General features: G+C 37.1%; 2 protein-coding genes and 1 pseudogene across 2 annotated transcripts; all 3 read right to left on the reverse strand.

The window, feature by feature from the left end:
* Positions 1–2,874: 2,874 nt before the first annotated feature.
* On the reverse strand, positions 2,875–3,597 carry LOC120207011 (annotated as a pseudogene).
* A 356-nt stretch (positions 3,598–3,953) lies between these two features.
* LOC120207013 (succinate dehydrogenase assembly factor 4, mitochondrial-like) lies at positions 3,954–4,307 on the reverse strand. The gene has a single exon (XM_039206539.1). It carries the CDS (start codon positions 4,305–4,307, stop codon positions 3,954–3,956), a length of 354 nt encoding a protein of 117 aa, XP_039062470.1.
* A 1,515-nt stretch (positions 4,308–5,822) lies between these two features.
* LOC120207023 (vesicle transport protein SFT2A-like) lies at positions 5,823–6,998 on the reverse strand. Its single transcript, XM_039206547.1, has 3 exons — positions 6,485–6,998; positions 6,146–6,204; positions 5,823–6,032 (listed from the first exon to the last, which is right to left on the reverse strand). Exons 1-3 carry the CDS (start codon positions 6,587–6,589, stop codon positions 5,954–5,956), a joined length of 243 nt encoding a protein of 80 aa, XP_039062478.1. The 5' UTR covers positions 6,590–6,998; the 3' UTR covers positions 5,823–5,953.
* Positions 6,999–11,845: the final 4,847 nt, after the last annotated feature.

Below are 11,845 nucleotides of genomic sequence, written 5' to 3' on the forward strand. Positions count from 1 at the left end.
AACATCAAAGACTCCAAACATGTAGACTGTCTGCCCATTAATCTTCGAAGTTTTAGTATCATAAAAATCTTCCATCGTGGCCCTCCTTCCTCTGAAACTTGAATATCCACAGCTTAACTTTCCATCTTCACTGCAAAATCAAACAAGAAATCTCTATGTAAGTGTGGTTTAAATCTAAAGTTAGGCAACAGCATAAGATATACAAACATAAAAACTACACAAACAAAATGCTAATGCCATGCATATGCAAAAGGTGAGAGCTTCTACCGTCCGGACAAAATAAGGAAATGGAACAAGATTGCAAGTAAAAGAAAAAAGAAGTCAACTTAATTGCATGGATAAGAGGAATGCCTATCACACTGGTGATTTTTAAAATGAAAGGGAATGCCAAATATAATTAAGGAGATATTGGCCATAATATATGATCAACAATCATCATATTTACCTTCTCCACCCGCCCTTAACATATTTACCATCACCATCTTTCTTCAGAAAGGTATCGACAACAGGACCCCCATTAGCTGTTGCACCTGAATTGACCATCATCTTCGCACTTGTTCCAAATTCACGATTCCAGTTCCACTGACTAGTTAATCGAGCACCAACATATAAAGTCCTTCCAATACTTCGAAAGTGTATCCTTGTCGGGGTTAATATTTTTCTTATAAGTCCACTTTGAACAATTATACTCCTTAAACAACTTCCGCATACCATCTAATATGATTCACCTATTGCCCCTTCTGATGCCCAGATCTTCAAACCGACAGAGAGTGCTGCATAGGAAATCAGAAGGATTATAAGGTCAAAAATTAACGAACTGTATCGACTTAGAAGATCCAAAGACATGATATAATCATTCATCAAGCTGAAAATTTCTCAAATGCTAATTAAATCAAAAAAATACGCACCCGATTCTCGTGATTATCATAGGCTCGATAGTTTCCAACACAAAATGAATTATTACATGTTTTCAATGAACAATTTCATACGAAGCAAAAGCTAAACTAACACGATTGAGCTGAGATTTCCACCAATAGTAGTGAGTTTAATCAGCATGTGAGGAAAGAAAAGATTGAAAAAAACTATCAAAATCTTACATTTAGTGTTCAAAGTGATCGACACATTTCTTGAGCTGATAAACGATGGAAGTGAGAGGCAATAAAGAGAAGCAGCAATCTCGACCAAAATCAAATGAAACTGTACAAATAGATAGGGATCTCTCGTCGAGAAACTTGGATAACAGACCGGATCGATGAACCGGGCAATAAGGATCGTGTCCAGATTGGAACACGTGGAGATTAGTAAGAAAGAGGAGAATCTGAAACCCTAGAGAGAGAAAAGGATGGATTTCAGATGTGTCGGGGGGAGAGAGAGCTGGCAAAATTTGTAGTTTTGGGGGGGGGGGGTTCGAATCTTGTGCGCTCGAGCTCAGAGTTGGTATTCTCAAACTTTTTTTAAAAAAAATTATACTCAGTTGAACATTTTTTTAATCGGAGAAATTAAATTAATTAAACTTTCGAATTGAAAAATCAAATTTATTAAATTAATTGATTAATTTTTTATGTTAAACTTCAATAATTTTTACAAGACATATAATACATTATAATTTTATCATATGAATTTTCTTTACGCATTTGTACTATTTTTGCTGTTAAACATTGTTCTTATTAAACTATGTTGTAGTTCATAACTTTAATAACATTTTATAATTAATTGTAAAATTTAATAATTAATTTATAATTCATTAATAAAATTTAGAGTAAAGAATACAAATGGACTCTCGATTGTAGAGCACTGCTTTATCAAGTCCATTAATTATTAAATAAAATAGTTCTCCAACTATAAAGTGTTATTTTGTTGAGTCTTTCGACTATTAAAAAGTTATAAAATAATCATTAGCCATCGTCATTTTCCGTTAAAAAATTAACAATATTCTAAGATGAACGTTAACTTACTAATTGTGATATGATAAAATTTGATCCTAGAATCTCAAACGACTATCATATCTCAGTCATCATGTTAATTTTCAACTTAGAAAACTGTTAATTTTGTAACAATTCAATAAAACAATATCCTAGTGTCAAGAAACTATTTGTGTAATTCTCAAACAACTATTATATAATTGGAAGACTATTTTGTAACCTTTAATAATCGATGGTCTTAATAAAACAATATCCTATTGTCAAGAAACTATTTGTGTAATTTACCTTAAAATTTAATAATAATTTTATAACAATTAGATAAAATTTAATAATTATCCTGTAAAAGTCTGATAAACTTAATAATCATATTATATTTTTAAAAAATTAAATGTTTAATAACTAAAACGTTTACTTGATTCAACGAACTGGTGAAGATAACTTTTGTGGGGAATTCCTACAAATAGGACATGTAGCATTCAATCGAAGCCATGCATCGATGCAGTCAGCATGGAAACAATGTTGGCATTGAGGTATGGTCATTGAGGTATGGTCTTGAGGGTTTTTCCATGGGCCAACATTCAGACAAACATATCGAGCAAGTGTTGTCATCGGGTTTCGAAAGTCATCGGCTCTCACCCAACACTACTTTTGGATATGATTCTATAGTTTCTCCGTCGAGACACATTATGATCGTCGGTCAAGGTGCAACCCCCTGAATTAAGCTCTGGGTTATGACGGTGTCTTGTGAAGTAGGACTTGAGAATGCTGTAAAGGAAGCATATTTGCTTACAATCTCATAAGCCAACGCACCGAAAGGTGCTAGAAAGCGTTGAGCGCAATTCAAGCGAACGAAGCTCTTCAAACCTTGGATTGGCCAATATTATTGTCTCAAGACTTGACCTAAAAGATATTAGCATTGTCCTAACCAAACTTCAATTGGTTTGAGTTTGAATCCATGCAAAACACACACATCAGGAGGAGAGTTTACCTCGTCGTCGCAGTCGAACAACTTTCATGAGTTGAATTGGCTTTCATCCCACACTTGCAGCCCCCAGATCCGCACTTTCGGCACTCAGGTTTGCTCCCACAGATCATTGTCCAATGACCGCGCTTCATAAAAAGGCCACCCGACTGGGATTGAAAATGTTGCAATTCGTCGGCTTGTCGACAACGACAACAAAGAACCAACCAACTCATTCCACGAAGTAGCAAAAACCATGTAACTGGCACCGCTAAGGCAAGCAATCGGATTCAAACCATAACTCAAATAATCCAACGAGCAATTGAAAAACGTGAAATCTTAGTAATAAACAGCCGCAAACGGAGAACCAGAAAGGTCGGGCTCGATAATTCTCCGCGGAAGGCAGCTGCCGGGGTCATTGATCCAGATTTGTTGTGTACCATAATCAATGGCTTCAACGCTGAAATTTCCAGAGGAAGCTGAAGCAATGTCCGGATTGAGTTACGAACTTATGATTACAAAATAAATCGAAACCTGCGAAGCCACAAGACTTAGGCTGCCAGCCAATGACCTGACACGGGAATCAAATCAGTGGCGTCGATTTGGTGATTTGGCAGAGACGGATTCCATGCATGGATCTTTGGTGGTGCTTGTTACAGTGTGTAAGGAGTAGCATAAGAAGATGATGGAGTAGAAGAGTTCAAGAATGTTCATATTGACGAATGAAAAATGAAACCATAGAGTGAAATAATGATTTGATGTCAAAATATAAGAATATATAACCTCTGGTTCTGAGCTTTTCTAAATAGAACAGGCTCAGCTTGATGTCATTCGAAAAGAATTAGTAATTTCATCGAGTATTTTGTGCAACCATTGTCAAATGAAGGCTTTCTATTTTTTATAGTCACACCTATAAATTTAGGAAGAGAATCCAGCAAGGTTTGAAGCTCAATGTTTTTGAGCTAAATTTATTGGACAATCATTAGCATCATGATCATGACTTTCAGTTCTACATTCTTGATATAAAAATTTAGCAAATAAAATTACCAATAACAAAAAGAACTCATAAATCAGAAGTCGTAGCAGCGACCATTGCGTTCCCAATCACCGTACCGAGTGGGCTCCGGGCCTTTAGGCCCGCCTACCTCCCCCGTCTCTTTATTCACATGATCTCCTTCATCTCCGTCTTCACCTTCTTCTTTATTCTTCGATTCAAGATTTTCTTTCAAAGCTTCCCGATCTTCCTCGTCGACCTTTCCTCCGTGGTTCAACTGAGATTGCTGAGCGGAGGAGCATACGAAGCGAGTCGTCGAGTTGGAAGCGGAACGAGCCACCGAATCCGATCTGAAACCAGTGAAAGACGGCTTGGCAATAGAGTGCTCCGATAGCGACGAGAATAGACGGCTCAGGCTGGCTTTCGCCATTTTTTTGCTTTCTAGGAAGCGTAAAGTGAGGTAACGAATAGAAACCTAAATCGGTTTTGTTCACTGGGGAAGAAAGGATTAAAAAGGAAAGCGAGGATTGGGGGATTGGAGACACCAGCACGGCGTCGTGTTGGAACATGATGCTGCCGCCACGTTTTGTTGCCACGTGGAGACTATAAAATGGCGTTCAGGCCCAGAAGGACAATTTGCAATTCAGACCAACCCAAATCCAAAAGATAATTAAAGAAAAAGGTTAATGTTTAATTTAGCCAAAAATGCATTAGAAGTCATGTGCTTTTAAAAAAATCAATGTGGCTACCATATTAATTTTGTCTTTAAATGTAGTCTTTCAACTCAGAAAATAAACTCAATGTAGCCCTTTAATCTATCTTTTTCATCGTTGACCGCTATAGTGTTGATGTAGCAGTTCATGGTGCTGACGTGACAATCTATGATGCTGCCACGACAATCCAAGGTGGCAGATTAACATGACAGATAACATGGCATATTGACTAAATTGGCAACTCAAACATGACAGATGGACAGTCATGTCAACACTATGAATTGACACGCTAGTACTGCAACTATCAACGAAGAAAAACATTAGTCAAAGGATCACATTGTATTTGTTTTTGAGTTGGATGACCACATTAAGAGAAAAAATAATACGAGGCCACATTATTTTTTTTCAAAATTACAATGACCTCTAATGCTTTTTTGCCTTTAATTTATTCCTAAAATGAGTGTGAAAATTAAATTGCGTCCAAAAACCAAAACCTCAAAAAATTACTAGAATTTTGTATAAACTTCCAAAGGTTTTTTTTCCTCAATACGACAGCCCGAAAACAAAATTTGCCAAATAAGACTGCCAGAATTTAAATTTAGGATATACAACACTTACTACGGTGCATGAAATAATAATAATGATACAATTTTAAATTTGTACTTTTGATGTGATAAAAATTAATAAAAAAATATATTTTATTATAACTCATCACCTTGTGGTGAAGAGTTTGAATAAAAATATTATTTGACAAACTCCTCCCCTTGACTAACGAGTTCCTTAAACACTATAACAAATACCATAGATCCAACATTAAAAGTCAAAGTCATTTTACAAATTTTGTTATCGGACTGCAGTATTAGGCAAAAAAACCAACTTTCAAACCCTAAATCGGGCCAATTTGCCAAGCCCACTCAAGATAATATGTATTTTCAAACAAAATAAATCCTTTTTTACATCGTGTAGATCAATTTGTAACTTTTGAAAGTTCAATTATCAAAACAGTCATTTAAGCATAATTTGATATATTATACCCATAAATATGTATTGTGCTCTACCAAGCCAGACATGACACTATTTTTTTAAACTAATTTGATGAAATAAGAGTTTTAAGTATTACAGTGAACAAAAAAAGAGTTTAGCACCAAAATGAGAAATCGAATATAATTCCAAGGGTTAAATCATGAATAATGCCGAAAATTTTGTATGTTCAGTGCAACCAACAGAAATGATGTTTGATAACCAAAGCAACCTGAGAAACAACATTTTTCTAGCAACAAAGACCGTTGAACACTGTGAACAAAGCAAAAAATCAATGCACCCCGAAGTTCTTAGATGAATGGTGTTTTCCCTTTTACATAATCTAAAGCTCGATGTCACAAAATCGGATCATTAGGTCGGAAACTATTCTCCTCGCAAATGGAATATAGCTCAGACAGTACCTGAAGGAAAGCTCGAAGTATAACGATATAAACAGTCTAGATATCAAACATTAAGCAGGAAGATGAATTACGCCTCGAAGGAAACCGAGGAAAATACCGAGAGGCCAACTTACCAGACAAGGGCATAAATCTCACATATGACTGCAAGTACTGTCAAAATATTGCTGTGAATCTGCCATATCAAAAGTTCGAGAACATGGCATATTCTTGATATGGTGCTCAATTCTCATGCTTTATTTTTTTTGATAAGAAACAATTCTCATGCTGTAAAAGGCTGAAGGTAGCGGAACGTAGACGACTTAGCAATTGTGTACGAGTATTTGACATCAAACTATTATGAATGGAATATTGTAAACTCGATCTATGTGGTTTTCGCAGATTCAAACTTCTTTCAATCACTAAAGGTTGCTGGAACTGATCTAATCATCACAGGTTCAAGGTAGCAAACTTACCAATAACGCACAAATGAGAGCAAGAACAACAAATCCAATGTAAACAGATGTTGCGTAAATGCGAACAGAATCGAACATCATTCGTAGCTGTTGCTCGGGTCCCATGAGGAATGTTGTGCTGTCAAATCAAAGAGTATCACAAAGTAAAAAATATGAGAAACCTTGAGCAGAAAACAATTTAATAATGTTGAACTGTACTATATGAACTATTCATCCAGGCACTTCATTATTTATATAAGCCTGATTCATTTTCACCGTTTCATTGACAAAAACATTGATAGAGATGTGGTGGACTACTAGATTGCCAGGGTTAGTAAAATTGGTTTCGAGAGCACGATATATAAAAGTCTAGACACAAAGTTATGCTAGTTATGCGACACTCAAGGCTAATGATTGCTAAAGGTTGAAAAGCTATTCTTTTGTTATGGTGTCCAAAAGCAGCATTTATGACTCAATTAAACCCGAAACATTTGTTGAGATTATAATGTCGAGAGTTCTGTTTGAATAAGGGCACCAAACAACCTACCTACCAAGCTGGACCTTCATCTGGTTTGGGCTCATCTGGGCTCTCATTGCTTCGGGTATGCTCCGACTTGGCCCCGGACAGAAACGAGCATCTACAGCTGCCCCTCTTTGCTCATTGTCGTGTAACGAGACTAGAGCAAAGATCAAAAGATGATCGAATTTGTCCGGTCATGAGAACTTCAAAAGATTAAACCACTCAATATTACGTCGGGATAAGTGAGACTTGAAATATCTTCAAATGACGAGTCTGCTCCGTATTCCTTCAGGAAGTATAAGACTCGAACAATCTTCGTAAAATGTGTCTGCTCTCTATTCATTCAGAGAGTATAAGACTTGAACAATCTTTAACAAACGTGTCTGCTCCCTATTCGTTCAGGGAGTATAAGACTCAAACAATCTTCAACAAACGTGTCTGCTCCCTATTCGTTCAGGGAGTATAAGACTCGAATAATCTTCAACAAACGTGTCTGCTCCCTATTCATTCAGGGAGTATAAGACTCGAATAATCTTCAACAAACGGGTCCGCTCTCTATTCCTTCAGAGAGTATAGAACTCGAACAATCTTCAACAAACTTGTCCGCTCCCTATTCCTTCAGAGAGTATAGGACTCAATCTTCAACGAACTTGTCCGCTCCCTATTCCTTCAGAGAGTATAGGACTCAATCTTCAACGAACTTGTCCGCTCCCTATTCCTTCAGAGAGTATAGGACTCAATCTTCAACGAACTTGTCCGCTCCCTATTCCTTCAGAGAGTATAGGACTCAATCTTCAACAAACGAATTTGCTTCACTACTCTTTCGTGAAGGCTTATAGATGATTTGCTTCAAAAGTCAAACCTGAAAATCAAACATTATTCGTCATGAATGTATATTTGAAAAATATTATACTAAAAAAAATAATTTAGAAGTTGAGAAATTTTTTGAAAATCCATCTCCATCGCGAAAACTTGTCTGGAAACCATTGGATACGTGAATCTGCTTTAGCTCAGTTTTGGTATAAACATCATTCTTTTCAAAATCTCCAAACCAAATATCTTCATCTCGATGCTTCAATATCTTCAATCTTCAACTATCATTGAGAAACCTGCAAAATGCTTAAGTCATCATGCAATTATGAGTGTCATGATCCTATTCATGCCTAAATGTATGCAAATATGCAATTTGATGCATTTTCTTCTTCGTAGGAACTCTATCTCCTTTTGATCTCGGTGGAACTCGGCTTCATCTTGGGCACAGAACGTTTGATCAGTTCACCCCAGTTTACAATCTCAATTCCATATCTCTCGCCTTAACAGTACCTTGACTTATTTCTTTCTTGAAACCCGTCAGTATCCCTGACCAACTTCTCGACCAATGATAACCTCCTTGGGTCATCTTTTAATGGCTGAGATTTTCTTTGAATTTGAGGATTTTAGTTTCCCATGGCCACACAAGCTTATATGTTTAGACCATTGTCAACTTCAGAATACCTGCATTTTCCAAAATCTTTTGCACAATAATACAAAATGATCTCATGTACTTCAAGTTAAGCTATATGTTTTAACCTTTCAAAATAAGATGTTTGCAAAAGGGAAATGAACAAGAAAATACATCTCTTTATTTATATAAATACAGAGAATTTTAGGCAATTAAATGGCAAACTTTTAGCTGGAAACAGTAAAAGAACAAAAGAGTAGGCGTCTTCAAATATCAATAATGCAAATGCTTTTGAACTGGCACGCCGTTAGAATATCTCGAGTGTAGCTTCTGTCAAAAGGATCTCCAAAATTGTGATGCTTAAGAGTATGAAGCTACTTCTAAACTTCCAGATCTCTATCATTGGATGCCCTAAACCAGTATTGAATCTCATGTGCATTCAATTTCTCTTGGTTATTTCAATCGAGACTCATTAATCTTTAATCTCATCCCTGATCACCAACTGTCATTGTTACTATCCATATCAGGAGCTCTTCCCACTTCGAAAATTGATTTAGAACCTCCACCATGCACGGATTCTGAATTTCAAATTCAACTCAAGTCGCCCTTTACGGGTTTTTCAACTTGAGACCTCCTTTGGTTCCAAGACGCCCTTTTCGGGTTTTCATCTTGAACCCTCCTTTTATTTCTCTTTTTTCATTTTCCTTTTTTTTCATTTTTCATTTTTTCTTCCCTTTTCCTTTTTTTCTTTTTTTTTCTTTTCGTTTTTTCCATCATTTTTCTTTTTTCTCATTTTTTCTCTTTTATTTCTTCTTCAAGCAAAATATCTCTTAACAGCGTCGGAATTCACTGGATAGGGTAATTCTGATCCGTCCATTTCAGTTAGGACTAGAGCTCCCCCAGAAAAGGCTTTCTTGACAACATAAGGTCCTTCCCAATTGGGCATCCATTTTCCTCTGAAATCCTTCTGAATAGGCAAAATCCTTTTAAGCACCAAATCTCCCTCATGGAATTCTCGAAGGCGAACTTTCTTACCATGTGCCCGTATCATACGTTTTTGGTACATCTGACCATGGCAAATAGCTTTCAATCTCTTTTCTTCAATCAAATTCAACTGGTCATACCTAGCTTGGACCCATTCTGCCTCATCAAGCTTTACCTCTGACAAAATCCGAAGTGAGGGAATTTCTACCTCAATAGGTAAGACAGCTTCCATCCCATAAACCAAAGAAAACGGAGTTGCCCCAGTTGAAGTCCGTACTGAAGTTCGATAAGCAAACAGAGCAAATGGCAACTTCTCATGCCAATCCTTATAGGTCTCAGTCATTTTCTCTATGAGCCTTTTGATGTTCTTATTGGCCACCTCTACTGCCCCATTCATCTTTGGGCGATAAGTGGTGGAATTATGATGCTTTATTTTGAACTGCTTACAGACCGAGTCCATCATCTTATTATTTAAATTCAACGCATTATCGGAGATAATCCTCTCGGGGCAAACCATATCTACAAATGATCTCCTTCTTCAAAAATTTGCATATTATTGACTGGGTAACATTTGCGTAAAAAGCCGCTTCTACCCACTTGGTGAAGTAATCTATGGCTACCAGAATGAAACGATGACCATTTGAAGCTTTGGGTGAAATTTGTCCAATAACATCCATGCCCCACATTGAGAATGGCCACGGAGCTGTCATTACATGCAACGGATGAGGAGGAGTATGTATCTTATCTCCATAAATCTGACATTTGTGACATTTTCGGGCATAATTGATACAGTCTGTTTCCATAGTTGACCAGTAATACCCAAATCTCATAATCTGCCTAGCCATAACATGCCCATAGCATGGGTACCGCATATTCCCTCATGCACTTCTTCAAGAATCAATTTGGCCTCTTTCGCGTCCACACATCTTAACAAGACCTGATCCAGACTTTTCTTGTATAGGGTCTCACCATCAAGCACATACCCTGATGCCATTCTTCTAATGGTTCTCTTATCATTCTCAGTGGCCTGTTCTGGATAACTCTGATACCTTATATATATTGCAAGATATCATAATACCAGGGGTTTCCATCTTCTTCCTCTTCAATATTAAAACAATGGGCCGGATACTCATAAGCCTTCATTTCAATGGGCATCATATTTGAATGCTCGCTCATCTTAAATGCTGCTGCCAGTGTGGCTAAGGCATCTGCCATTTGATTCTCTTCTCTGGGGAGGTAATTGAAAGTTACTTCATCAAATTCTTCAACAAGTTCCATAACTAACTTACGGTATTCTACAAGCTTGGGATCTTTTGTCTCCCATTCTCCTCTGAGCTGGTATATTACCAAAGCTGAATCTCCATACACCTTAAGCATTTTTACTTTGCGTTCAACAGCAGCTCTAAGACCCAGAACACAGGCTTCATACTCAGCCATATTGTTAGTACAATCAAAATTAAGCCGACTGGTGAAAGGATAATGCTCTCTCTCTGGTGAGACCAAAATTGCCCCGATTCCATGTCCCAAGTCATTTGAAGCACCATCAAAGTTCAACTTCCAATATTTGCTAGTGGATGCCACTGCTTCTTCTACCGAAATAGCCATTAAATCTTCATCTGGGAAATCAAAGCTCAACGACTCATATTCTTTCGAAGCCCTGCTTGCAATGAATTCCGCTATAGCACTTCCTTTAATTGCCGTCTGGTTTACATACTGGATGTCAAACTCGGACAATAAGATCTGCCAACGAGCTAATCTTCCAGATAATGCAGGCACACCCATTAGATATTTCAAGGGATCAAGCTTGGATATAAGCCAAGTAGTATGATACAACATATATTGTCTAAGCCTTCGGGTAGCCCATACTAAAGCGCAACACAACTTTTCAACGGGTGAATATCTTGTCTCACATTCAGTGAACTTCTTGCTGAGATAATAGATCGCCCTTTCTTTCTTCTCAGTTTGGTCACGTTGCCCCAGCACACATCCCATTGAATTTTCATAAACTGACAAATAAAGAATCGACAAATATCTTTTCACTGCTTCAAAAGCTCTTTGACAATCCTCACTCCATTCCCCTGAGTTATTCTTGCGAAGAAGGCGGAATATGGGATCACACTTTTCTGTCAGCTGTGAAATAAACCGAGCTATATAATTTAATCTCCCCAAAAATCCTCTGACTTCTTTTTGTGTTCGTGGGGGTGGCAAGTTTTAAATAGCCTTTACTTTATCTGGGTCTATTTCAATTCCTTTTTGGCTTACTACAAATCCCAACAACTTTCCAGATGTCACCCCAAAAGTACATTTATTTGGGTTGAGTTTTAGTTGGCATCTTCTTAGTCTTTTAAAAAGCTTTCTCAAATTCACAATATGTTCTTCCTCTGTCTTGGCTTTGACAATCATATCATCGACATAAACTTCTATCTCTTTATGCATC

The sequence above is a fragment of the Hibiscus syriacus genome, unplaced genomic scaffold, assembly GCF_006381635.1.
Source record: "Hibiscus syriacus cultivar Baekdansim isolate YM2019G1 unplaced genomic scaffold, ASM638163v2 tig00014304_pilon, whole genome shotgun sequence".
NCBI lineage: Eukaryota > Viridiplantae > Streptophyta > Magnoliopsida > Malvales > Malvaceae > Hibiscus > Hibiscus syriacus.

Excerpts from the sequence above, each read along its gene's own strand:
- LOC120207023 (XM_039206547.1), bottom strand. The coding sequence starts at position 6,589 with ATGGGACCCGAGCAACAGCTACGAATGATGTTCGATTCTGTTCGCATT. Across the intron at positions 6,205-6,484 it reads CTCTCATTTGTGCGTTATTG|ATTCACAGCAATATTTTGAC; the intron begins GTAAGTTTGCTA and ends TTGATATGGCAG. Across the intron at positions 6,033-6,145 it reads GAGATTTATGCCCTTGTCTG|GTACTGTCTGAGCTATATTC; the intron begins GTAAGTTGGCCT and ends GCTTTCCTTCAG.
- LOC120207013 (XM_039206539.1), bottom strand. The coding sequence starts at position 4,307 with ATGGCGAAAGCCAGCCTGAGCCGTCTATTCTCGTCGCTATCGGAGCAC.